The 27,334-nt window shown below is 41.8% G+C and overlaps 1 protein-coding gene across 1 annotated transcript; it reads left to right on the top strand.

Annotated features, from left to right (window-relative positions):
• Positions 1-5: 5 nt before the first annotated feature.
• HDHD5 (haloacid dehalogenase like hydrolase domain containing 5) lies at positions 6-25,855 on the top strand. The gene is made up of 8 exons (XM_060776689.2): positions 6-354; positions 6,121-6,327; positions 11,652-11,764; positions 13,784-13,877; positions 15,206-15,239; positions 16,558-16,732; positions 19,897-20,085; positions 21,777-25,855. The coding sequence occupies exons 1-8, from the start codon at positions 211-213 to the stop codon at positions 22,135-22,137; spliced, it is 1,317 nt and encodes a 438-aa protein (XP_060632672.2). The 5' UTR covers positions 6-210; the 3' UTR covers positions 22,138-25,855.
• The last annotated feature ends 1,479 nt before the right edge of the window (positions 25,856-27,334 follow it).

Below are 27,334 nucleotides of genomic sequence, written 5' to 3'. Positions count from 1 at the left end.
GGTGTTGCAAAGTCATGAATCTGCCTGCAGGCGCGGTGCAAAAGGGATCTTGCCCCGTTGCAAGGCGCGACCTCTTCCGCAGCTGCGGTGCAGAGGGGGCTCGCCTTCACCTCCGACCTGGAGCTGCCTGGATTCATGTGATCCGTGGATCCCGGGCGGGGATTGGCTGCTGCGGAGGGCGAGGCGGGGGCGGCCTCCATTGGCGGGCGGATGGCTCTGGGCTGCCTGCTGCCGGCGGGGAGAGCGGCGCTACGGGCGAGGAGGGGCCCCGGACCCGCTCTGGGCAGGCTCCCCTTCTGCTGGAGCCCCGGCCCCTCGGGACCCAGGGACAGCAGAGGATGCAGGGGGACCCGGGTGAGAGAGAGAGATCCAGGATCTTGCCTGCCCTTTGCCCCCTTCCCTCCCTCTTCCCCCCTTCTGTTCCCTTTTGGGGATCACTGTCTTTGCCCCCTGCTTCCCTTTGCAACCCTGTCCCTTGGGGCACACAAAGGGCAAATGCAAAATCAGCTTTCCAGCCTGTGTTGTCCTGGCTTAACCAACATATGGTGTCCTTATGGCCAACCCCAAGCATTTCATAAGGATTTCTTAAGCAAAGGTTGTTGTTGTTTAGTCATTCATTCAGTCGCTTCCGACTCTTCGTGACCTCATGGACCAGCCCACGCCAGAGCTCCCTGTCGGCCGTCACCACCCCCAGCTCCTTCAGAGTCAAGGCATAGGTTGTTGTTGTTTATTCGTTCAGTCGCTTCCAACTCTTTGTGACCTCATGGACCAGCCCACGCCAGAGCTCCCTGTCGGCCGTCACCACCCCCAGCTCCTTCAGAGTCAAAGCATAGATTGTTGTTGTTTATTCGTTCAGTCGCTTCCGACTCTTCATGACCTCATGGATGAGCCCACGCCAGAGCTCCTTATCGGCCATCACCACCCCCAGCTCCTTCAGAATCAAGGCATAGGTGGTGTTGTTTATTCGTTCAGTCGCTTCCGACTACATGACCTCATGGACCAGACCATGCCACAGCTCTCTGTCGGCCGTCACCACCCCTAACCCCTTCAGAGTCAAGGCATAGGTTGTTGTTTATTCGTTCAGTCGCGAGCCCACGACAGAGCTCCCTGTCATCTGTCACCACCCCCAGCTCCTTCAGAGTCAAGGCATAGGTTGTTGTTTATTCGTTCATGACCTCATGGACCAGCCCACACCAGAGCTCACTGTCGGCCGTCACCACCCCCAGCTCCTTCAGAGTCAAGGCATAGGTTGTTGTTGTTGTTTATTCGTTCAGTCGCTTCCGACTCTTTGTGACCTCATTGACCAGCCCATGCCAAAGCTCCCTGTCGGCCATCACTACCCTCAGCTCCTTCAGAGTCAAGCCAGTGACTTCAAGGATGCCATCCATCCATCTTGGTCTTGGCCCCTCTTCCTTTTTCCTTCAATTTTCCCCAGTATCCTTGTCTTCTCTACCAGCCCACACCAGAGCTCCCTGTCGGCTGTCACCACCCCCAGCTCCTTCAGAGTCAAGGCATAGGTTGTTGTTGTTATTGTTTATTCGTTCAGTCGCTTCCGATTCTTCGTGACCTCATGGACCAGCCCACGCTAGAGCTCCCTGTCGGCCGTCACCACCCCCAGCTCCCTCAGAGTCAAGGCATAAGTTGTTGTTGTTTATTCGTTCAGTCGCTTCCAATTCTTCGTGACCTCATGGACCAGCCCACGCCAGAGCTCCCTGTCGGCCGTCACCACCCCAAGCTCCTTCAGAGTCAAAGCATAGGTTGTTGTTGTTTATTCGTTCAGTCGCTTGCAATTCTTCGTGACCTCATGGACCAGCCCACGCCAGAGCTCCCTGTCGCCACCCCCAGCTCCTTCAGAGTCAAGCCAGTCACATCATGGATGACATCCATCCATCATGTCCTTGGTCGGACCCTCTTCCTTTTTCCTTCCATTTCCCCCAACATCATTGTCTTCTCCAAGCTTTCCTGACTTCTCATGATGTGGCTTTGACCAATTCTTTCCTCTGAAATGTTGCTCATAGCAAAAAAGAAAAGAAAAGAAAAGAAAAGGGTGTATCTAGAAATATTGACACTTGACACTTGGAACTGCCATGACTCAATGCTCTGGGACCCTCAAAATTGCAGTTTGATATGGTTAAACTTTGTGACCGCATTTCCTTATATGAACCTACACGATCCCTTCGATCTTTCGGAGAGGCCCTTCGCACGCTCCATCGCAAGTGCGACTTGTAGGGACGAGGGAGAGGGCCTTATCTGTGGTGGCCCCTCGGCTCTGGAAATCGCTCCCCAGAGAAATTAGGCAAGCCCCCACCTTGGCAGTCTTTAAGAAGAGCTTGAAAACTTGGCTGTTCCAGTGCGCCTTCAAGGAATGATTAACTGAACTATAACCTCTGACCTGACCAAGCCCTGCAAACTAATGTCCTCAGAAGCACTTTATCTTCTACCTACTAGTGCAATTAAACCTTTCTTTCGTCTTCCTGATCCCCTGTCCAGATACAATTCATTGCCTTCTCACCCAATATTTTTAAACTTTTAATCTTTGCTATCGGCCTTCCCACTGTGATTTATTTTCTGTGTTTAAATTTTGATTTTATATTGCTTTTGTATTTTACTTATTATTTTTACACTTTACTATCGTTGTATGTTGTTTATTTGCATTGCTGTATTGTTGGGCTTGGCCTCATATAAGCCACCCCGAGTCCCATTAGGGAGATGGTGGCGGGATATAAATAAAGTTTATTATTATTATTATCATTATTATTATTATTATAAACCGCTGAACTTGCAGATCGAAAGGTTGCAAGTTCAAATCCAGAGAGAGGCGTGAGCCCCCGCTGTTACCCCCATCTTCTGCCAACCTAGCACTTCGAAAACATGCAAATGTGAGTAGATCAATAGGTACTGTACCACCTTGGTGGGAAGGTGACGGCACTCCATGCAGTCATGACCTAGGAGATGTCTATGGACAATGCTGGCTCTTTGGCTTAGAAATGGAGATGAGCACAACCCCCTGATTCAGTCACCTTTACCTTTACCTAAGGTCTTTAGGCTTCACTGTTTGTTTGTTTGTTTGTTTGTTCGTTTATTTGGCGTGTCAGGAGCGACTTGAGAAACTGCAAGTCGCTTCTGGTGTGAGAGAATTGGCCGTCTGCAAGGACGTTGCCCAGGGGATGCCTGGATTATTTGATGTTTTTATCATCCTTGTGGGAGGCTTCTCTCATGTCCCTGCATGAGGAGCTGGAACTGAGCTCATCCGCCTCTCCCCGGATTCGAACCTGTGACCTGTCGGTCTTCAGTCCTGCCAGCACAGGGGTTTCACCCACTGCGCAACCGGATGTATTATGTGTGTGTATATATGTATATGTATGTGTATGTGTGTACGTATATATATATATCAATGCAGTTTGAACCTGTGAACATGTGTCAGCATCATCATCTTTTTCCTCATAGTAGAAGTGGACAAATGGTATCCATAAGAATACACAGAACAGTATGATCGAATACAGTGTGTAATATGCATAGAGCACTTTGTCTTCAATCTGTCACCGAACTACACCTCCCAGGATTCAGTCCTGGCCCTTAAAGTGGTGTCAAACTGCATTTTCCCCCCTACAGCGGTGGTTCCCAACCTGTGGTCCGTGGACCACTAGTGGTCCGTAAGAACTAAATTATGGTCCGCGTCCTCACCATTACACTTTTGCAACGAGAGCGACTGGTCTCGCGGAACCCTCTTATAGTGCCAAGGCTTATTAAATATGGGTTTTTTTGTGTTGGTGAGCTGATGGCAACAACTGGATGGGGTATAAATAAAGATTATTATTATTATTATTATTATTATTATTATTATTATTATTATTATTGGGACTTCCAAGGTCGACTGTTGCTTTGTGTTGCCTGTGGGGCTTGTTGGAGTGTGCCACTTAAATGAAAATACAGCAAGAGAGGCTGATGGCTGAGGTCTCATACAACACATTACATTTAACTAGTTTTTAAAGATACCATTGTGTCTTAGTTCCATTTCTGAGTGTGGATTGGTTCTTGACTTTTAAGCCCCAGAAGATGTATATTATAGTTCCTTCCGAAACTGTTTGTGTGTTAAGATTATGGAAGGATTGCTCTGTTTGTCCTCAGATGACATTTTGGGTGCAAGAGGAGGACAGGCATTTCCTCATGATGACATCTCAATTGTGGAATGTACTCCTTGAGGTGGAGTTTTACACAGTTCCTGAAACAAGTTTTTTTTAACTCAAACCTTTGACAGGCTCTCAATTTTTGCTGGTATTACCAATATTGTTTTAATTTTGCTTAGAGGTTTTTCAGTGTTTAAGACTTCTTAAACAAACAGATAACGATTTTATTGGCTTTGCTGTTTGCCTCCAACGGACTAGTAGAGTTGGTGCCAAAGACAACATAAAAAGAGCCACAAATCTAAATCACCGTTGTTAGTCAATATAATTTCAGTCCTGTATCCTACCTTCAATATACAAGTCTAAAATGTAATGCTGGAGTAGCTTGTTTGAAGACACATTTCATCGTAATATAGTAAAATTTAAATTTGACTTGGAAAACCTTTCTACTTGGAAATCCATTGATTTCAGTACCAGTTAAGTCTGTTTACATACGCTTAAGACTGCAGCATTATACAGCATAGCTATACTGCTCTTGTCAATAGCACATATAATTCATGCATTGTTTGTGAATCAGGCAACAAATGCCTGAATTCAAAGCTGCTAAGTCAGTGGTTCTCAACGTTCCTAATGCCGCGACCACTTAATACAGTTCCTCATGTTGTGGTGACCCCCAGCCATTAAATTATTTTTGTTGCTACTTCATAATTGTAATTTTGCTACTGTTATGAATCGTTATGTAAATATCTGATATGCAGGATGTATTCTCATTCACTGGACTAAATTTGGCACAGATACTCAATATTCCCAAATTTGAATACTGGTGGGGTTAGGATGGGAGGATTGATTTTGACATTTGGGAGTTGTAGTTGCTGGGATTTATAGTTCACCTACATTCAAAGAGCATTCTGAACTATACTAACAATGGACTTGAACCAAACTTGGCATACAGAACTCCCATGACCAACAGAAAATACTGGAAGGGTTTGGTGGGCATTGGATTTTAGAGTTGTAGTTCGCTTACATCCAGAGAGCACTGTGGGCTCAAACAATGATGGATCTGGATCAAACTTGGCATGAATATTCAATATGCCCAAATGTGAACACTGGTGAAGTTCATGGAAAATAGACCTTGACATTTGGGAGTTGTAGTTGCTGGGATTTATAGTTCACCTACATTCAAAGAGCATTCTGAAGCCCACCAACGATAGAATTAGGCCAAACTTCCCACACAGAACTCCCATGACCAACAGAAAATACTGGAAGGGTTTGGTGGGCATTGACCTTGGGTTTTAGAGTTGTAGTTTGCTTGCATCCAGAGAGCACTGTGGACTCAAACAATGATGGATCTGGATCAAACTTGGCACAAATATTCAATATGCCCAAATGTGAACACTGGTGAAGTTCGGGGGAAATAGACCTTGACATTTGGGAGCTGTAGTTGCTGGGATTTATAGTTCACCTACTACCAAAGAGCATTCTGAAGCCCACCAATGATAGAATTAGGCCAAACTTCCCACACAGAACTCCCATGATCAACAGAAAATACTGTCTGTGATGGTCTTTGGCGACCCCTCTGACACCCCCTCGCGACCCCTTCAGGGGTCCCGACCCCCAGGTTGAGAAACGCTGTGCTAAGCAATTAGCTCAGCACATGTGTATTCAGAGTGTATAACATAATGTATTATAATATAAATCAAACTTGAGAATATTTAAATTGGGATCAAAAAGTATTAAAGAGATGATTGGAAAAAATAAGCGTGTGACTGTTTCTCTTTTCTTGGAAGAAGGTAGTTCCTTTGCACCAGGGGTGAGAATAGTGCAGCCCTCCAGATGTTGTTGAAGAGCATCTTCCTCATCATTCTTCATTATTGGTTTGGCTGAGACCTGCAAGTTAATGGCATCTACCCAACTCTCAGTTCCCTGCTTCAGAGTTTTTAATCTTTTTTTGTGAAAAAGCAATGTTACATAGCCTCATTTTTTAAACTCTTTGCAGACAACTTCTCCCTCATTTGGATTCCTCTTCGATATCGATGGAGTCCTTTTACGGGGCCGACTAGTCATTCCTGCTGCTAAGAAGGCCTTCCAGAAACTGACAGATGCCAAAGGCCGGTTCCATGTACCGGTTGCTTTTGTAACCAATGCTGGGAACTGCTCTCGGGAAAACAAGGCTGAGGAACTCACTGAAGCCCTTGGATTTAAGGTACGTAATAAATGTGAGGCCCTCTTTTATACTGGGTTACTACCTGTTGGACTTCTCTGTGAAATTTGAATTCTACAGGGTTTTGTTTGTTTCATGTTTTGCTCTTCCAGAAACAAAAGTTCTGTCCTTTGGAAGCACACTATTGTTGCTACCCTTGTATTGCATACCCTTCTGTGGTGCTGGATATATATAGTATTCATCCTCTATGTAGGATGGTGTGTACTTTAAAGAAAACAAGTCATTCTGCTACTATTTAGTGTTTCTTGTTTGGATTTCTGTATGGAATGAGGATAATATGAGTGTCATGGCTGGTAATATGTGTATTCATAATTATGTGTAATTATGAACTATGATATTTTACTGATTGTATGTTTTTATGGTTGTAAACCGGGCTGAGTCCCTCTAAGAGGTGAGAAGCCCAGTATAGAAAACTTTGAAATAAATCAATAAATCAATAAATAATATTGTCATTGGCACTGCATTAAATCACTTTAGTAGTTCAGTGAAGCTCCAATAATACATTTACCATGTGATCATATCTAATGAGGTTCTCTTTTTAGAAATAGCAACTAGGAGGAGGGGATACAAGTTTATAGTCGGATCTGGCCAGAGTGGTCCATGCCTTAGTCACCTCCAAATTGAATTACTGTAATGCACTCTACGTGGGGCTGCCCTTGAAAACGGCCCAGAAATTTCAACTGATACAACGAGCAGCAGCCAGGTTATTAACTGGAGTGACTTACAGGGAGCAGTCAACCCCCCGTTTAAGGAGCTCCATTGGCTGCTGTTAATCTTCCGGTCCTATTTCAAGGTGCAGGACCTTAACTACAAAGCCCTGAACAGTTTGGGAACCGCCTACCTATGTGACCGCATTTCTGTGTACGAACCCACACGATCTCTTTGATCATCCAGAGAGGCCCTGCTCATGCTCCCGCCTCCCTCACAGGCACAATTGGTAGGGACGAGGGAGAGGGCCTTCTCGGTGGTGGCCCCCCCCCCCCGACTCTGGAACTCACTTCCAAAGGATATCAGGCCTGCCCCTACATTGGCAGTCTTTAGGAGGAGCCTGAAAACGTGGCTGTTCCAGTGTGCCTTCCCGGAATAAAGGAATAACTTCCAGCAAAATGTCCTTACAAATGCACTTTAACTGCTGGATTGCGTTGGACTGCGTCCCTCACTTTTTAAAACCCTCCTACGAGATATATCCTACCTTGTTCATGCCCAGCGTTATTTTTTAAAATTTTAAATTATTACATTTGGCCTGGCCATAGGTTTTTAAATCCTTGTGTGTTATTGTTATATGTGATTTATATTAATTTGCATTGCACTGTATTGTTTTGTTTATTGCTTTTGTGTTTTGATGTGTTATTGGGCTTGGTCTCATGTAAGCCGCTCTGGATCCCTTGGGGAGATGGTGGCGGGGTATAAATAAAGTTTTACTATTTATTCTTAGTAGTAGTTCCTTCTTAAACTTAATTTCATTTTCTTCATGCTTAGAAGCTCATGGCATGTTTTTTAGCTGCAGCTCTTTGACATAACGCAGAGCTGTGTCATTAGCACAAATTAAAGAGTCAGCAGATGGACGGAAACAATCAATTAACTGAAACCCTGGACAGGATCATTGCCTAACCTATGATTGTTCTGATTATGTTCTAACTATGTCTCGGCTGCTTTAAAATTAAATGCTTAGGGCAGCATTTGTTTGAGTATAATACAATAATTCCTCAGTTCTTGGAGCATCTGTTCCAGATATAATTGTGGGGAAGTCTTTTTTGAGCATTATTTACTGACACACATTTTATCACTTGATAACTGAAGTTGTAGCTTTGAGTATGAGAAGCAACCCATTACTAATCAAACATGTACAGAGTTTTCTTTGATATTTGTCACAATTTAGAAGACTTTATCGTGTGTGGAGTCCATACTTTCATTATGTTAGGGGAAGCAACCTTCACAAGCCTCCTCTATATGATGTTTGTTTGTTTTGTAATGTGTCGTTTTATAACCTGAAGTATAGTCTTATTTAATTTGCAGTTTCCTTATCTCTATATACCTAAAGCAGTGGGAGGGGCTGCAGGTCCTGTGACTGACTCAGTGACGATTTATAATGTTCATATTTAAACAGGATGACCGGGAATGTCTGTAGAGGAATGACTGCTACAGAAACGTGCTGAACCTTGAATGAGCTTAAGTATAGAAGTCTGTCAGAGTGCAGAAGATCATGTTAGGAAGTTAGAAACTGACAAGGCTTATGTTTTATTTGAACGTAAACTCTTATTAAAGAGATTTGTATAAAGCAACCTAGTTTATGAAGAAACTCTTAAAGATTATAAGTTCAATACACAAACTCTCTGAAACGTTACTGAAGTCTTTAACCTTGGACAAAAAACGTGCCTGTATCTTTAAATACACGAAGTTATTAGTAAACAAAACCTGTTAACTTTCAAAGAAGTCTGCTTGCATCATTGCATCAAGCAGAAATGAAATATCTACATGCCTAGTGATCATCAATCACCAAATAAGCACTGCTACTCCTATTTGGTTGTGATCCTAACAGTTCATTATCAATATATACCTCGATGGTCAGTGATCCTAGCAGGTCATGATCCATTATCCCCAATACATTAAGAATTTGGTGATTGTCATTTGTGCGTATACTTTACTTTAGTGTGTGAAGATGGACTGGGTGTATCTTTTTACTATACATACATACATACATACATACATATCTATATCTATATCCCAGAATAAGGAAAGTCCCAGCAATATGTCCCTAAACGCACTTTATTAATGATTTAAGATTGTCTGCACATTTCTTCCCTCTCCAAAACTTCTATCCCAGTTACATGTCACCTTGTCATGCGCAGCATTATTTTTTTTAAAAAAAATAATTATTACATTTGGCCCAGCCATAGGTTTTTAAACACATTGTGTTTTTGTTAATGTTTATCGCTTATTTTTGCTTATAAGTTTCTTTATTGTTTTGTATTATTGTTGTTATTGTTTATTGTCGTTTTGTGGGCTTGGCCTCATGTAAGCCGCATTGAGTCCCTTGGGGAGATGTTAGCGGGGTACAAATAAAGTTTTATTATTATTATATTATTATCTATATCTATATATATACACACACATATACATACATATACATACACACATGCGCGCGCACACACATATATATACACAAACATATAATTTTAGCACACACACACACACACATATATATACACACTAGGCCTGTTTGATCAAGAAAAAATTTGTTTCTAAAATCGTTTTGTAATTGGGGTGTTTTTTTGTTTCGATATTTAAAATATTTACAAAACTTTCCAAAAAAATGTTTTGTTATTTACGAAATTTCGTAAATATTTACAAAACATTTTTTAAACTCCATTTGCCTAGTATTTTAAATATCGAAATTTTTTCTTGATCAAACAGGCCTAGTTTCCAACAGACCTCTGAGGATGCCTGCCATAGATGTGGGCAAAATGTCAGGAGAGAATGCTTCTGGATTGGTCATACATACAGCCCTGAAAAGTAAACTCATACAACCGGCCTCCCGCGCCATCCGGCTCGGGCTCCTGCGCCCTCCTCCTCCTCCTCCTCCTCCTCCTAGCACTTCCTGCAACACAGCTGAGAGGAGGAGGAGGAGGAGGGCGCAGGAGCCCGAGCCGGATGGCGCGCGCGCGCGCTCCGCTCACCTTTACAACCGGCCTCCGCTCCTGCTGTTAGCCCCGCGCGCCATCCGGCTCGGGCTCCTGCGCCCTCCTCCTCCTCCTCCTCCTCCTCCTAGCACTTCCTGCAACACAGCTGGTAGGAGGAGGAGGAGGAGGGCGCAGGAGCCCGAGCCGGATGGCGCGCGGGGCTAACAGCAGGAGCGGAGGCCGGTTGTAAAGGTGAGCGGAGCGCGCGCGCGCGCCATCCGGCTCGGGCTCCTGCGCCCTCCTCCTCCTCCTCCTCTCAGCTGTGTTGCAGGAAGTGCTAGGAGGAGGAGGAGGAGGAGGAGGAGGGCGCAGGAGCCCGAGCCGGATGGCGCGCGCGCGCGCGCTCCGCTCACCTTTACAACCGGCCTCCGCTCCTGCTGTTAGCCCCGCGCGCCATCCGGCTCGGGCTCCTGCACCCTCCTCCTCCTCCTCCTCCTCCTCCTAGCACTTCCTGCAACACAGCTGGGAGGAGGAGGAGGGGGGGGCGCAGGAGCCCGAGCCGATTGGATGGCGCGCGGGTGAGCGCGCGCGCGCCATCCAATCGGCTCCTGCCACGGTGCACTCACTGCTGGGGTGCTTGGGAGCGCTGGATTGGCTCCCAGGCACCAGCACATGACCACAGCACTGAAGTCAGCACAGCAGCCGCCATTCCATTTACGAGACGAGCTGAAGCTCGTAAAAAAAATGGGGCTGCTGTTTCGATATTTTCAAACCCTTCCGGGTTTGAAAATATGTTTTGATATCGCGTCGGATATGCAAAAAAAAAAAACGATTTAAATACGAAATAACGAATTAACGAAACAAAACCGACAGGCCTAATACACACATATAATTTTAGGATATACACAAACACAACAGTTACAGTTCCAACCACCACGGTATGTAAATCTAGAAGGATTGTCTCCAAAAGGATTAAAAGACAGTAATCCTTCTGGTGGTGGTGGTTGGACTGGATGTCTCTGCACATGCCATCACTCAGTCGGTCTTATTTCCAGCCTATTGCCTATTTCCTGTGAACCAGGAGAAATAATATACATCAACATGTCTACCCAGTGTGGTTTTCCAAGCTGCCTCGTTCACATCTTATGTCTGAGATAAAAAGGACAAGGGCTGAAATTCCATCAATATTACTTTGATTTCATCTGGCATTCTGGTTTACAATATTATAAATCAATTTATAGTTGCATCGAGTAGAATCACAGCATTGCACAACTGTTGTATTCCCAGGAAGGGAGTGTTGTTGTTGGAACTGTTTCACAACTGGAAGGAGGGGCATGGCAATGACTGAAACCTGCAATAGTATGACATTTTGCAAGATAGGTTGCTCTTCCACAATGACAGCACAACAGAGGCAACAGAATTACAGGAATCGATAAGGGAGAGCAATGGGAAGATGTGGGTGCCCTGTACCCCATTGTGTGGGAGGAGCCCCCATGTGCCTGTCACTCTCATATTAGCAATGGAGCTCTATAATCATAAAATTATGCATTGTAGCCTTTGATGCTGGATCTTGGCTGTTGTCAGCTGAAACAGGGGTCATTTGTGTGGGAAGAAGCTGAGCAGGCGGGCATATTGCATGTTAGAAGGTAGGCCACTGCTCCTTCCTGACTTCCCCTTCTTTTCCAGGTGTCTCCGGAATGGGTGATCCTCTCCCATAGCCCTCTGCGCCTTTTCCACGAGTTCCATGGCAAGTGTATGCTTGTGTGTGGACAGGGACCTGTGGAGGAGAATGCCAAAGCGTATCCTTTGCTGCCTTCAGATTTCCTCCCTACTCTCTCCTCCTCCTTAGCAGTGTTTTAAGAGCCGGTGCCATGGACTGAATTGAAGGTTAGACAGGCTTAGATCCCCCAATATCAAGACTAACGAATACATTGAAATTTGGTCCTCAGGTTGTTAGAAGATTCATTGTTAGAGTGCTACTGAGTGTTACTGAAAACCCACAAGAGAAGGGAACTCAGAACAAAAAAAACCCCACCCTAATTAATTAATTAATTAATTAATTAATTACAGTATTTATATTCCGCCCTTCTCACCCCGCAGGGGACTCAGAGCGGATTACAATGTACATATACATGGCAAATATTCAATGCCATAGACACACAACATATATAGACAGATACGCAGAGGCTATTTAACTTTCCAGCTTTCATGAGGGTGTTCTGACCAATCAAGACCACACTTGGCACACAGAGCCCCCATGATCCACTCTACATCATGCTGCAGTTTGAAAGGGGATGGACTTTGGATGATGGGACTTGCACTACCTTCACTCACTTACTGACACCACTGCCACCCTCATCTAATGACTGATAAAGACCAAACTTGGCACACAGAGCCCCCATGACCCACTCTATATCCTGCTGCTGTTTGTAGGAGGATGGCCCATGGATGATGGGACTTCAAGTACCTTCACTCACTTCCTGAAAATAATGCAGCCGTTATCCAAAGACCAATAAAGACCAAACTTGGCATACAGAACCGCCATTACCCACTTTCTCTAATAACCCGGGCAACGCCGGGTCCCCAAGCTGTCACTTCACTGTCCATTTGAGACACTGATGGAGTACTTCCTCATTCTTTGCTTGTTTGCTTGTTGGAGATTTTTATGGCGTCGTAAATTAGCGGTACCTACATTTCTTACTTGACAGATGCAACTGTCTTTCGGGCTGAAAAGGTCGTCAGCAAGCTACACAGAATGGTTGGAAGCTCATTCCGACCTGGGCTGGCTTCGAACTCATTACCTTTCGGTCAGTAGTGATCTTAATGCAGCTGACTCCCAACCAGCTGTGCCACAGTCCCGGTGCAGTATAGTTGCGCTAGTTCTCAATATCCCAAAGGCACCAGATCCTGGCAACTAAACAGAATCATGCCTAGTTAGTACTTGCATGGAAGACTTCTATAGAATACCAAGTACTATAGGCTATATTTTAAAAGGATGGCAATGGCAAACCATATCTGAGTATGGTCGAAGTCTTTCATGGCCAGAATCATTGGGTTGCTGTGAGTTTTCTGGGCTGTATGGCTTTGAAGTTACAAGGCCATTCAATGCAAATCAAGGTGGCCAATTGCAACATTCACACTTGCTTCAAACAGATAAGAGTTCTTTCTCCCATCCTGGACATCCCACAGATATATAAATCCCACTTGCCCAGTTTCCAACAGACCTCACAACCTCTGAGGATGCCTGCCATAGATGTGGGCAAAACGTCAGGAGAGAATGCTTCTTGAACATGGTCATACAGCCTGGAAAACTCACAGCAACCCATATCTGAGTATTTCTTGTAAAAGTCATGGTGTTGCCATAAGTTAACAGCAATTTGATCTCACACACATGTACACACAATTGGGCTTTAGGAATCCTGTCGTCCCATCACAGATTTTGAATATACTCCAGGTTGAGGTTTGCAGGTATCTGAATTTGAGAACCCCAAAAGGCAGTGGTCTGAATATTGGGCTACTCAGGACAACCAAATTCTAACATGTCATTTTAGTCATTTTAGTCCAGTCTCATAGGTTGAGAGGTAAAATAGAAGTAGGATAAACTATGTGCATTCCTTTGGGTTCCTCAGAGAATATATGGTGGTACATTTGAAATGAATCTCAGGCCACTTTTTGAAATTCTCAGGCCACTTTTTGATTTGTTTTTGGTGTTCTCTGCGGCACAAAGAAGAGACAGATTTAAAAAGATGTGCGTTATCTCTTAACATTTCCCTTCGTCTACAGAGGCAGCTATTTTCTTCCTTGACCATCTAAACTAGGTTGGGATTCCAGCATGTCGTGACCATTGAAAATGTGAGGAAGGCATTTCCTTTGCTGGATATGGTGGATCAGAGTCGGAGGCCAAAAGTCCTGGCAAGTATTGACACAACAAACATTGATTCATTAAAAGCATGGGTCTTTTTAGTGGTTGCATAAGTACTTTGTTGACTGTTTACTGTTTCTATAGAGTAGTACTTGTTTAAGCTTTTCAATACAGGAAACATTTCCACGTGATCTGTGCCACAATTGGCTATAATTATATCTGTTTTCCTGTACAAAAATAGAATAGCGCTTGGATTATTTGCAAGTTAAAGCATCAAAGTTCTATAACTCTGCAAGTTCGATTTAGCAAATTCAAATACCGTATATACTCGAGTATAAGCCGACCTGAATATAAGACAAGGCACCTGATTTTACCACAAAAAACTGGGGAAACGTATTGACTTGAGTATAAGCTGAGGTGGGAAATGCAGCAGCTACTGGTATATTTCAAAATAAAAATAGATACCAATAAAATTACATTAATTGAGGCATCAGGAGGTTAAATGGTTTTTGTATATTTACATAAAACGGTAATTTAAGATAAGATTGTCCAACTCTGATTAAACCATTATTCTAATCTTCTTCAATGTAAATGTGCTTACATATCCTTCCAATAATAATAAAGAGAGTAACATAATAAATGTAATAAAATTATAACTGGATAAAATAATGGAAATGTAATAATAACAGTAATAATAGAGTAAAATAATAATTGTAATAATAAACTGAAAAACAATAAATGTAATGATGATAATAATAAATAGAGTAAAGTAATAAATGTAACAATAATTACATTAATTCTAGAGTAAAATAATAAACGTAATAATAATAACAATAGAGTAAAATAATGGAAATGTAATAATAACAATAATAATATAATAAAATAATAAATGTAATAATTCTAGAGTAAAAGAATAAATGTAGTAATAATTAATAGAATAAAAGAATAAATGCAATAACAATAATAGCAGATTAAAATAATAAACATATTAATAACAACAACAATAATAGAGTAAAAGAATAAGTGTAATAATAATAGAGTAACATAAATGTAATAAAAATAATAATAGAGTAAAATAATAAATGTAACAACAACAACAGAGCAAAATGATAAATAACTTTGACTTGAGTATAAGCTGAGGGGGGCTTTTTCAGCCTAAAAAAAGGCTGAAAAACTCAGCTCATACTAAAGTATATACGATATGTAGAATAAAATAATTGGAAAAAACTTTATTTTTTAAAAAAATCTGTGCATGCCCTGCTTAACAAAGTACTTATACCACTAAATGTGCACTACAGGCACCATGAATATTTTTGAAAAACTCTGATCTATTCAGACATTGTAAAATGACCCGTTTCTCTTCTTGTCATTTTGATAGCCTCCTCCAACCACCGACTTCCCTACCATTGAAGGTAAGAGATCTGGAGAAACAACCCTAACATTTGGTAGGATATGGTATTGGAAAATGCAATTTTTTTAGCAGCTGGAGTATTACCTGAAGAGAGAATCCCACAAACACATTCTTCATCAGGGCTGGTAGTGTTTTTGAATGCTGAATATTGAAATACAGGTGGATTTGGAATGATTGACTAACCAAACCCAAAGAATGGTCCTCATCATCTTCGAAGAGAAATGACTGGTGCGGTGTCCAGGTCCTGGCCTGGGCCCAGTGTTATTTGACATCTTTATGAATGAATCGGGGAGATGGAATAGAAGACATGCATACCAAATGTGCAGGTGACACCAAATTAGGAGGGATAGCCGATACACCAGAGGATAGGATCAGAATGACTTTAACGTAGTTTTCACTGGACTAAAACTAATAAAATGAATTTCAGCAGGGAGAAATGAAAAGTTATTTTATTTACAGTATTTATATTTCACCCTTACCCCGAAGGGGACTCAGGGCAGATCACAGAACATATACTCTGCAAACATTCAATACCGTTAGACAGACACCAGTTTGTGGTATGATTTTTCCCAACTTTGGTGAACTGGAGGTTGTTCTCGTTTCTGGCCACAGGGGGGTGCTGTTGCTCCATCTTCTATGACGAGTCCGTGATCACGGACTTCTTCCATTCTTTGATTGCCGGCATTTTCTTGTACTTTCTTTTTTAAAGCAGTACCTAATTTCCCTACTCTCAACAGCTGTTTTTGAACTGCTTTAGGTGGACAGTGATCTGGGTTGAAGGTTGGGTGCTCACCCTGACCCAGGCTTCGAACTGCCAATTTTTTGATTGATGTGATCTTATTGCTGCTGGTGTGCTAAAGCCAGGTGTTACAGTGTGGAGTAGTGGTTTGAGTATTCGGCTATAAGTCTGGAGACCAAGGTTTGATCCCATGGAAATCCACTGAATGACTCTGGACAAATTGTACACTCTTGGCCCCAGAAAACCCCATGACAGTTTCACCTTAGGGCAGGCATGGGCAAACTTAGTCCCTACAGGTATTTTGGACTTCAATCCCCACAATTTCTAACAGCATTGGCTGTTAGAAATTGTGGGAGTTGAAGTCCCAAACATCCGGAGGACCAAAGTTTGCCCATGCCAGCCTTAGAGTCACTATAATTCTGAAACTACTTGAAGGTGCAAAATAGTCTATGTGAAAGGGTTCTAGAAATCTTTATGCTGGAATTATTTGAAAATCACACCATAGAGAGCTGAGGGATTATGCTGTAGAATATATAGGCATACAGATTTAAAGAAATTTCCCTGCTTTCTTTCTCTCTAGGGATAATTCTCCTGGGGGAGCCGGTCCGGTGGGAGACTTGCCTGCAGCTGATTATTGATATACTCCTTAGCAATGGGAATCCAGGGGCAGAGCTATCCACTGTGCCATACCCACATCTCCCCATCCTGGCCTGCAACATGGACCTCTTGTGGATGGCAGAAGCCAAGATGCCAAGGTGATGTGAATGTCCTGTGGCAGGGCAGATAACTTAGGGAGCTTCCCAATGTTAGAGCTACGACTCCACTGGTATATCCAGTGAGTGAGAGATGATGGAAGTTATAATTTTAGAGAGGGCGGCATTGATCAGTATCAATATCAAGAGGAGTTATATGGCATCTCACAGATTAATCAGTTTATTTTACTATAAGATTTCATGCATTGCAGCATTTCCAGATAAGTTGGCTGGAGTCCATGAATGTAACAATACATTGGTTGGCCTTTGTGGTGCCACTAGACATCGTCTTCTTTTTTGATATTCTAGCAAAATGTGGACAATCACAAGTTGTTGACTTTGGTCATCTGAAGAGTTCTTCTTTGACATCTTTCCGTCCTGGGCCTGGTCCTGTTCAACATCTTTATTAATGACTTAGATGAAGGGTTAGAAGGCATGATCATCAAGTTTGCAGATGACACCAAATTGGGAAAGATAGCCAATACTCCAGAGGACAGGAGCAGAATTCAAAACGATCTTGACAGATTAGAGAGATGGGCCAAAACTAACCAAATGAATGTATTGTCAAAGGCTTTCATGGCCGGAATCACTGGGTTGTTGTAGGTTTTTTTGAGCTGTATGGCCATGGTCTAGAGGCATTCTCTCCTGACGTTTCGCCTGCATCTATGGCAAGCATCCTCAGAGGTAGTGAGGTCTGTTGGAACTAGGAAAAAGGGCTTATATATCTGTGGAATGACCAGGGTGAGACAAAGGACTCTTGTCTGCTGGAGCTAGTTGTGAATGTTTCAACTGACCACCTTGATTAGCATACAATGAGCAGACTGTGCCTGGAGCAAACCTTTGTTGGGAGGTAATTAGATGTCCCCGCCTGCTTCCTCTCTGTTGTTGTGCTGTTGCAATTTTAGAGTTTTTTAATACTGGTAGCCAGATTTTGTTCATTTTCATGGTTTCCTCCTTTCTGTTGAAATGGAATGAATAACCAAATGAAGTTCAACAAGGACAAATGCAAAATACTGCACTTAGGCAGAAAATATTAAACTCAAAGATGCAGAATGGGGGACGCCGGGCTCGACAGCAGTACGTGTGAAAAAGATCTTGAAGTCCTCATGGACAACAATTTACTTATGAGCCAACAATGTGATGTGTCGGCTAAAAAAGCCAATGGGATTTTGGCCTGCATAAATAGGAGTATAGTGTCTAGATTCAGGAAAGTCATGCTATCCTCTATTCTGCCTTGGTTTGACCACACCTGGAATACTGTGTCCAATTCTGGGCACTGCAATTTAATTTAAGGGAGATGTTGACAAGCTGAAATGTGTCCAGAGGTGGGTGACTAAAATGATCAAGGGTCTGGAGAATAAGCCCTATGAGGAGTGGTTTAAAGAGCTGGACATATTTAGCCTGCAGAAGAAAAAACTGAGAGGAGACATGATAGCCATGTGAGGGGAAGTCATAGGGAGGAGGGGGCAAGCTTGTTTTCTGCTGCTCTTGAGACTAGGACGTGGAACAATAGCTTCAAACTACAAGAGAGGACATTCCACCTGGACATTAGGAGGAACTTCCTGACTATGAGAGCTGTTCAGCAGTGGAACTCTCTTCCTCAGAGTGTGGTGGAGGCTCCTTCTTTGGAGGCTTTTAAACAGAGGCTGGATGGCCATCTGTTGGGGGTGCTTTGAATGTGATTTTCCTGCTTCTTGGCAAGGGGTTGGACTGGATGGCCCACGAGGTCTCTTCCCACTCAATGATTCTATGATCTCTTATCAACCCTGCCCACCCTTAACCCCTCGGCTGGATCGTTGACAGCAAATCTTTTTAAGAATATGTATTGTTCTCAGTTGTCTTGGCAGAATCAGAAAACTACCTGCTGCCTAGCTACCCCACCCACCACCCCCTGGCATTACGATTTTATTTCCTAGTACATCTAGTTGTGAATTTAGTATAAATAGCTGCCAAAGGTCAGAAGCAGTAAACTTTTAGAGATGATCATAAAAATATTTAATTGACGGAAGATCAGACATCATAGTTAGCATTGCCAGGTTTTCAAATTGCAATAAGGGACAGTGAAAATTCATAACATACTATTTAAAAGTTTTGGTTCTAATAAAATTGCAAATGAAAGAATTTGTTTCAGCTAACGTAGCCATATATTTATCTGTAAAATTATTGTTTCCTTATAAAAGTATCATCTACATACTGAAATTATATGATACACAAATATCCATCTCAGACTAAAAGTATAGGAATTTTTTTTGCCATCTTGTTAAGTCTGTATAAAAAGAAAAGGATTCTGGCCCTCAAATAGAAGAAAAAAAAACTCTAAAATCAAAACAGTAAATAAAGAACAACACTCAGAAAAACAGGGAAATTCCAGACAGGAAACAATCAGGCCAGCTAACACCTCCCAACAAAGGATTCCTCTAGGCTGGAAGCATCCAGGCTTTGAAGCTGCAAGGCTATTCAATGCTAATCAAGTTGCAACATTCATGCTTGCCTCAAACAGACAAGAGTTCTTTCTCCCACTCTGAACATTATTCCACAGATATATAAACCCAACTTGTCTAGTTTGCAACAGACTTCACAACGTCTGAGGATGCCTCCCATAGATCTGGGCGAAATGTCAGAAGAGAATGCTTCTGGAGCATGGCGAGACAGCTCAGAAAACTCATAGCAACTCAGTGATTCCGACCATGAAAGCCTTCGACAACACATACAATAAGGGCCCTGTAGTGACAAGCTTTCTGGCCTCTCAAATAAGGGATATCCTTTATAATAAGGGATACATGACAACCCTAATCATAAGATAGGAATATAAAACAAAAGCGTAACTTTGAAGTATGCTATATAATTTATAGTTTTTTTAAAGGGATTTTTTTACTGGCCTCTTCAAGGTTCAGGAGGCAGGATGATTATTTGCCTCTTTAAACAAAGAACGACAAAATAATGAGAGAGCACAGTAGCAACTAATGCAGGGATAGATTTTTTATTCCAAAGCAGCAGAGCAAATAATTAACAGTCATGCAGCAGCAACCACACAATATTTCAAACCCTGTATTGATGCAGTTTGGGAAAAAGAAATGAGCAGACACCTCACTTGGTACTTGAGTAATTTGCCTGTGTTTCCAAACGATGCATGACTGATTATCTTCCCCGCTTGCTCTCTTGGTCAGATTTGGCCACGGCACCTTTCTTGTGTGCTTAGAGAACATCTACAAGAAAATGACTGGAAAGGACCTGAAGTACGAAGCCCTGATCGGGAAGCCCAGCACTGTCACCTACCGCTATGCAGAACACGTGATCAAACAGCAAATGGAGAGTCGCGGCTGGACAACCCCTCTTCGCCAACTTTACGCTGTGGGGTAAGACATCCTTCTTCCTATGTCCTTGTGGGGTTTTTTTCATGTCAAGAGCGACTTGAGAAACTGCAAGTTGTGTCTGGTGTGAGAGAATCTTCAAGGACGTTGCCCAAGGGACATCTGGATGTTTTACCATCCCGTGGGAGGCTTCTCTCATGCCCCACATAGGATGCTGGAGCTGACAGATGGGAGCTCACCCCGCTCCCCAGATTTAAACCACCAATCTTTAGGTCAGCAGTCCTGCCAGCACAAAGGTTTAACCCATTCCATCACCAGGGGCTCCTTATGCTTGTGATGTCATGGACTTTTATTTATTTATTTATTTTGTAATGTTTTTGAATATTTTCATAAAACTGTAATTTAAGATAAGACTGTCCAACTCTGATTAAACCATTATTCTAACCTTCTTCGATGTAAATGTGTTACATATCCTTCCAATAATAATAAAGAGAGTAAACTAATAAATGTAATAATAATAACAGATGGAAATGTAATAATAAAAAAACAAAATAATAAATGCAAAAATAATAAATACAGTAAAATAATAAATGTAATAATAATACATAGAGTGATAAATAAATAGAGTACATTTTCAGATTTGGTTTCAACCTGCTTTCTGAAAAAGCAATTAAAGCAATTCGTATAAAATTAGATACTAATTTTTGGTATCTCTAGCAGTATTTAGAAAACACTGAAAGTGCAAGAACAAAGCTTTAATATCTAGAACTCTGTGGTCTAAAAGATCTGGATCATGTTTAACAGACGAAGCGGCCTCTCTGACACTAGAGCCTGGGCCTTTAGTTCTTCTCTCCCCATAATAATAACAGAGTAAAATAATAAATAACTTTGACTTGAGTATAAGCTGAGGGGGGCTTTTCAGCCTAAAAAAAGGGCTGAAAACCCCAGCTTATACTCGAGTATATACGGTATATTCTTTGTTAAGGGGGAGTTGGAGTGCAGCATCTCTTACCTTGTAAACAGCAATGTGTATGTTCCATGCATCGATCCTTCTATTGGATAAGGGCATCATAATTTATTTTATTTTATTGATTTTATCGTGTCAGGGGCAACCAGACCATTGTATTACATTTCTAACAGAACAAAACAAACAAACAAACAGACAAAACACAAAATTTGCAAGCTTGGTAGTTGATTAAATGTCCTTTGACCAGTATCTGGCCACTTGTTACTATAAGGAGGTCCTCCATTGTGCATGTAGCAGGGCTCAGGGTGCATTGCAGCAGGTGGTCAGTGGTTTGCTCTTTTCCACACTCACATGTCGTGGATTCCACTTGGTGGCCCCATTTCTTAAGGTTGGCTCTGCATCTCGTGGTGCCAGAGCTCAGTCTGTTCAGCGCCTTCCAAGTCTCCCAGTTTTCTGTGTGCGCAGGGGGGAGTCTCTCATTTGGTATCAGCCATTGATTGAGGTTCTGGATTTGAGCCTGCCACTTTTGGACTCTTGCTTGCTGAGGTATTCCAGTGAGTGTCTCTGTAGATCTTATAGAAAACTATTTCTTGATTTAAGTCATTGACGTGCTGGCTGATACCCAAACAAGGGATGAGCTGGAGATGTCACTGCCTTGGTCCTTTCACTATTCGCTGCTACTTCCCGGCGGATGTCAGGGCATCATAATTGAACTACTTTACTTTATTGAGTTTTTCTCCCCTCTGTTTTGTTGGCTCTCTCTTCACAGGGACAATCCAATGGCTGACATTTATGGTGCAAATCTTTACAACCGCTACCTCCAGGCCCAGGGTGAAGTCAGCATCACTGCTATGGCTCCTGAGAGCAAGGAACATCTTGACGTGCAGAGAGATCACAGCGTCTCCATTTGCTCTGCGGAGAGCTGCCAGTCTATCCTGGTCTGCACCGGGGTCTACAATCCCTACGGAGACATGCCTGTGGGCCGCAATGAGAGCATGTTGGAGACAGTATTCCATGGACACAGGGACTTCCATTTTGATCCAAGCTTGGTGGAGGCCTCTCACGTTGTGCACGACGTGAATGATGCTGTGGAACTTGTCTTTCAAAAGGAGGACTGGAAGAACGAGTGATCATCCTCACCAGCATCCAAGCTGAGAATGCAGGAGTGGAAGCAGAACCGAGCTCTTTCATGTCTAAGCCATGCCAGAGTAAAGGAAAATTCTCGCCTTAGTGGGGTGTTTTTTTCTTGGGTAGAGTTTGCGTTGGTTTTTTGTGCATAAGGTGCTTAGGAACCATATCCCACCAGGTACATATCTGGAAGTTCTTCATGTTATTCCTTCCTGTAACCCTGTTCTTCTGTACGTGTGCAATGGTCTCCTTTGGCAAAGCCAGTGTGAACCTCCACAGTCTCACTCACATACCTACTTTCTTTTTTTGAGCATCGTATCTTAAATAGTTGTGATCTAGCACAATGAGGACTGCTGCATTTTTTGGTTCTTGTCTCTCTTCCAGATGCAAACTAGGTATATTGTTGAAGGCTTTCACGGCCGGAATCACTGGATTGTTGTAAGTTTTTTGGGCTGTATGGTCATGTTCCGGAAGCATTCTCTCCTGACGTTTCGCCTGCATCTATAGCAGGCATTCTCAGAGGTTGTGAGGTCTGTTGGAAACTAGGAAAATGAGGTTTATATATCTGTGGAATGTCCAGGGTGGGAGAAAGAACTTTTGTCTGTTTGAGGAAAGTTTGAATGTTTCAGCTGGCCACCTTGATTAGCATTTCATGGCCTAGCAGTCTGGCTTCTTATTGCCTGGGGAAATCCTTTGTTGATTCACTATCCCTGATTGTTTCTTGTCTGGAGTTCCCCTGTTTGTGAATGTTGTTCTTTATTTACTGTTATGATTTTAGAGTTTTTAAATACCATATATACTCAAGTATAAGCCGACCCGAATATAAGCCGAGGCACCTAATTTTACCACAAAAAAACTGGGAAAATGGATTGACTCGCGTATAAGCCGAGGGTGGGAAATGCGGCAGCTATTGGTAAATTTCAAAATAAAAATAGATACAAATAAAATTACATTAATTGAGGCATCAGGAGGTTAAATGTTTTTGAATATTTAAGATAAGACTGCCCAACTCTAATTAAATCATTCTGACCTTCTTCAATGTAAATGTGCTTGTGTATCCTTCCAATAAAAATAGATTAAAATAAAAAGGTAATAATAATAATAGAGTAATATAATGGAAATGTAATATTGACAATAATAATGAATAGAGTAAAATAATAAATGCAATAATATCAACAATAATAAATAGAGTAAAATAATAAATGCAATAATAACAACAATAATAAAGTAAAATAGTAAATGTAATAATAATAATGCATTTTTATGTATTTATAACAGAGTAAAATGATAAATAACCTTGACTCGAGTATAAGCCGAGGGGGACTTTTTCAGCCTAAAAAGAGGTCTGAAAAACTAGGCTTATACTCGAGTATATACAGAACTTTCCTAGTTTCCAACAGACCTCACACCCTCTGATTATGCCTGCCATAGATGCAGGTGAAACGTCAGGAGAGAATGCTTCTGGAACATGGCCATACAGCCCAAAAAACTTATAGCAAAACTTGGTAATGTGCAGCTACCAAATCCACCAGAGGTTGATCTACAGCACATAGTGGATTTGGAGAAGAAATATACTATAATACCTCGATTCTAAGATGCACTTTTCCCATATAAACCTCTCTTAAAACAGGGTATGTCTTAGAATCATGGCTGCTTTTTATATATATAAATAAAGCTTTTTTTTTCTATTGTTGGTACTGAAATTAGTGTCTTAGAATTGATGCCATCTTAGAATTAAGGCCATACGGGTATGTACCGCAGCAGGCATGCCCTTTTGCTCAGTCTAAGATAGAAATAACATAGCTGGTCGATGCAATAATAATTCAACAGCACCCTCCGAGTGGTTTTTCCTAACTTTATTATGGCATTTTTGAAATTCTTACCTCTCCTTGTCATGAACAACACTATCCTTTCTGCTACTTTTTTTGCAACACAGAGTTGTGTATGTAGACAGTGTTCAGGGATGTGAAACAAGGTTAGTTCTGTTGTCTAGGATTTTATGATGGGATAGTCAGAAATTAGCTGTCTGGTTGATTTCCCCTTTTAACAAACTCCCCTTTTAATTAAAAATGTGGGGGCAAAATATGGGAATGGAGAAAAAGAAAAATATTTTTCATAAATCATAATACTAATGATTTTAATCTCAGTGACTGTTAAGGGTAAGCATATAAATTGTATGTCATATTTTGCTTTGTTTCCTTCTCCCTAAATGGCAAACAGATTTCTCCCTGCGAATAGCTGCATTTCCAAGTTATGTGTTAGTGATTTTTGATCCAGAGTTATCTATCTACTATAGCAGTGGTTCTCAACCTGTGGGACCTCAGGTGTTTGGCCTACAACTCCCAGAAATCCCAGCCAGTTTACCAGCCAGTTTACCTGAAAGTTGAAGGCCAAAACATTTGGGGACCCACAGGTTGAGAACCACTGCTCTAGTAGATAGACAACTCTGGATCAAAGATACACATACACACTGGTCTAAAGCTTGGGAAGTATACTTTTTCAGACAATAATTTCTACACTGTCTCATCTAACATGTCTGGGAACTGTGGTATCCATAATTATTCAAATTAACTTTTCCAGGCTCTGGTAAATACTTTTGCATACCAAGACTTCCTATTTGTGGAGACTGTTGTTTCCATTACAACTCATTCTCCTGGATCTATGCAGCATTTATCTGATCACTGTATTGTCGAAGGCTTTCATGGCTGGAATCACTGGGTTGTTGTAGGTTTTTTGGGCTATATGGCCATGTTCTAGAAGCATTCTCTCCTGACGTTTCGCCTGCATCTATGGCAGGCATCCTCAGAGGTTGTGAGGTCTGTTGGAAACTAGGAAAATTGGGTTCATATATCTGTGGAATGTCCAGAGACCTCACAACCTCTGAGGATGCCTGGTATAGATGCAGGTGAAACATCAGGAGAGAATGCTTCTATGGTCCTATAGCCTGAAAAACCTACAACAATCTATCTGATCACTGTTCCAGAGATGTACATGATACAGTTTTTGCAGAAGCATGCTTCTTTTTCTACATGGCATCCAACTTTAGAAGCAGATCTCTAGTTGCCTTGCGTGGAAAATGTTTCCATTGAGTGCACTGACCTCCAATGGCAAGGTGGCATAGAGTGGTTCTCAGCCTGTTTTGGCCTCCAACTCCCATAAATCCTAACAGCTGGTAAACTGGCTGGGATTTCTGGGAGTTGTAGGCCAAAACACCTGGGGACCCACAGGTTGACAACCACTAGCATAGACAATGTTACATTTGCATCATTCCAGATGGTGATGACTGTCATTTCATTGTCTTTTGTCCTTCATTTGTCTATACACAAGAAGAGGTGGTATGTGCTCCTCTTCTATTGAGTAGATGATTACTTTGCAACATGCACAGTATCCTTATTTTCTCATATCCATATAATTAAATATAATTTTCCTGCATCTTAAATATAATTTATTGCAGTGATGGACCTGTTTTTTAGGAATTGTTTTAATTTTTCAATCCTTGAGTTCCCATTCTTCTTACTTGAAGATGTAACTTTAGAAGAAGGATGGCTGTGTTTTACAAAGATTACTTCTATACTTGTTCTTCCCAATAGGAATGAAAGTATTTTTTAAAGAAACGTTCTTCCCCTGCTCTCTATTGCTTGTCCTAATGTATTAGATGACAACATATTTTTCCACAATTTACAAAACTCAATTTGTAACAAAATAAAAATGATAAAAACAGCCAATGTTTTTGTAGTAAATGCAAAAAATAGCAGCTAAATCAAACAGAAGGTAGTCAGAAACAAATCTAGAAAAACAAATAGAAATCCTGGCATAATTCTGATTTTTATGACAGAACAAGGAAATACGTATAAGGTTTCCCTGGTTTTGGCTGCCTCATTTTGCTATTTGAGGACAAAAAAAAAGGATAATTCTCTTATTCCATGAACAGAAACTGTCAAGACTAGCACTTTCATCATACTAGTGATAGAAGATGATGGTGATAATATTGTTACTTATCGCATCCTTTTCACCAAATGGTGGAACATCAACACAATAAAGGATAATAATAATAATAATAATAATAATAATAATAATAATAATAATTCTGGCAGCTCAAGATCAAGCCATTCGAACCAATGCCATCAAAGTCAGAATTGAAAAGTCAACAACAGATCCCAAATGTAGACTCTGCAAGGAAGCAGATGAAACAATAGATCACATCCTCAACTGCTGCAAGAAGATCGTGCAGACAGACTACAAGCAGAAGCACAACACCATTGCTCAGATGATTCATTGGAACTTGTGTCACAAATACCATCTGCCTGCGACAAAGAACTGGTGGGATCACAAGCCGGAAAAAGTTACAGAGAATGAACACGCCAAACTCCTCTGGGACTTCCGAATTCAGACAGACAGAGTTCTGGAGCACAACACTCCTGACCTCACAATTGTGTTACAAAACGAAGTATGGATTGTCGATGTTGCAATCCTAGGTGACAGCAGGACTGCAGAGAAACAACTGGAAAAGCTGACACGATATGAGGATTTAAAGATCGAACTGCAAAGACTCTGGCACAAGCCAGTAAAGGTGGTCCCAGTGGTGATGGGCATACTGGGTGCAGTGCCTAAAGACCTTGGCCTGCACTTAAACACAATCGGCACTGACAAAATTACCATCTGCCAGCAGCAGAAAGCCACTTTACTAGGATCTGCGTGCATTATTTGCCGATACACAACACAGTCCTAGACACTTGGGAAGTGTCCGACGTGTGATCCAATTCAACAGTCAGCAGAGGGTCTGCTGTGGACTCATCTTGTTGTTTTTCAAATAACAATAATTTATTTCTCGACTGCCCTCTCTCCCCAGAGGGACTTAGGGTGGCTTACACACGAAAAGGCAAACATTCAAGGCCTCAGAATGGGTGGAAACACATCAAAATAATACAGGATAATGGACAGTAGCAACAATAAACTTACAATGAAAGAATTGAGCATCGAGATAAAAATAAAACAGGAACAATCCACTGAAAAATAAAAAAAAAACTGAAACACGAGTAAACATAGTATACACCCTAAAATTTTTTTTAAAAAACATTACATTAAAATGGCTGACATTGGGGCTTCATTTAAGACAGGGGTCCTCAAACTTAGGCCCGGGGGCCAGATACGGCCCTCCAAGGTCATTTACCCGGCCCTTGCTCAGGGTCAACCTAAGTC

The sequence above is a fragment of the Anolis sagrei genome, chromosome 5, assembly GCF_037176765.1.
Source record: "Anolis sagrei isolate rAnoSag1 chromosome 5, rAnoSag1.mat, whole genome shotgun sequence".
Lineage (NCBI taxonomy): Eukaryota > Metazoa > Chordata > Lepidosauria > Squamata > Dactyloidae > Anolis > Anolis sagrei.
The sequence above is the reverse complement of the archived record's forward strand: the minus strand, read 5'-3'. Positions and strand labels throughout refer to the sequence as shown.

Excerpts from the sequence above, each read along its gene's own strand:
- HDHD5 (XM_060776689.2), top strand. The coding sequence starts at position 211 with ATGGCTCTGGGCTGCCTGCTGCCGGCGGGGAGAGCGGCGCTACGGGCG. Across the intron at positions 16,733-19,896 it reads GCAGAAGCCAAGATGCCAAG|ATTTGGCCACGGCACCTTTC; the intron begins GTGATGTGAATG and ends TCTCTTGGTCAG. Across the intron at positions 20,086-21,776 it reads CGCCAACTTTACGCTGTGGG|GGACAATCCAATGGCTGACA; the intron begins GTAAGACATCCT and ends CTCTCTTCACAG.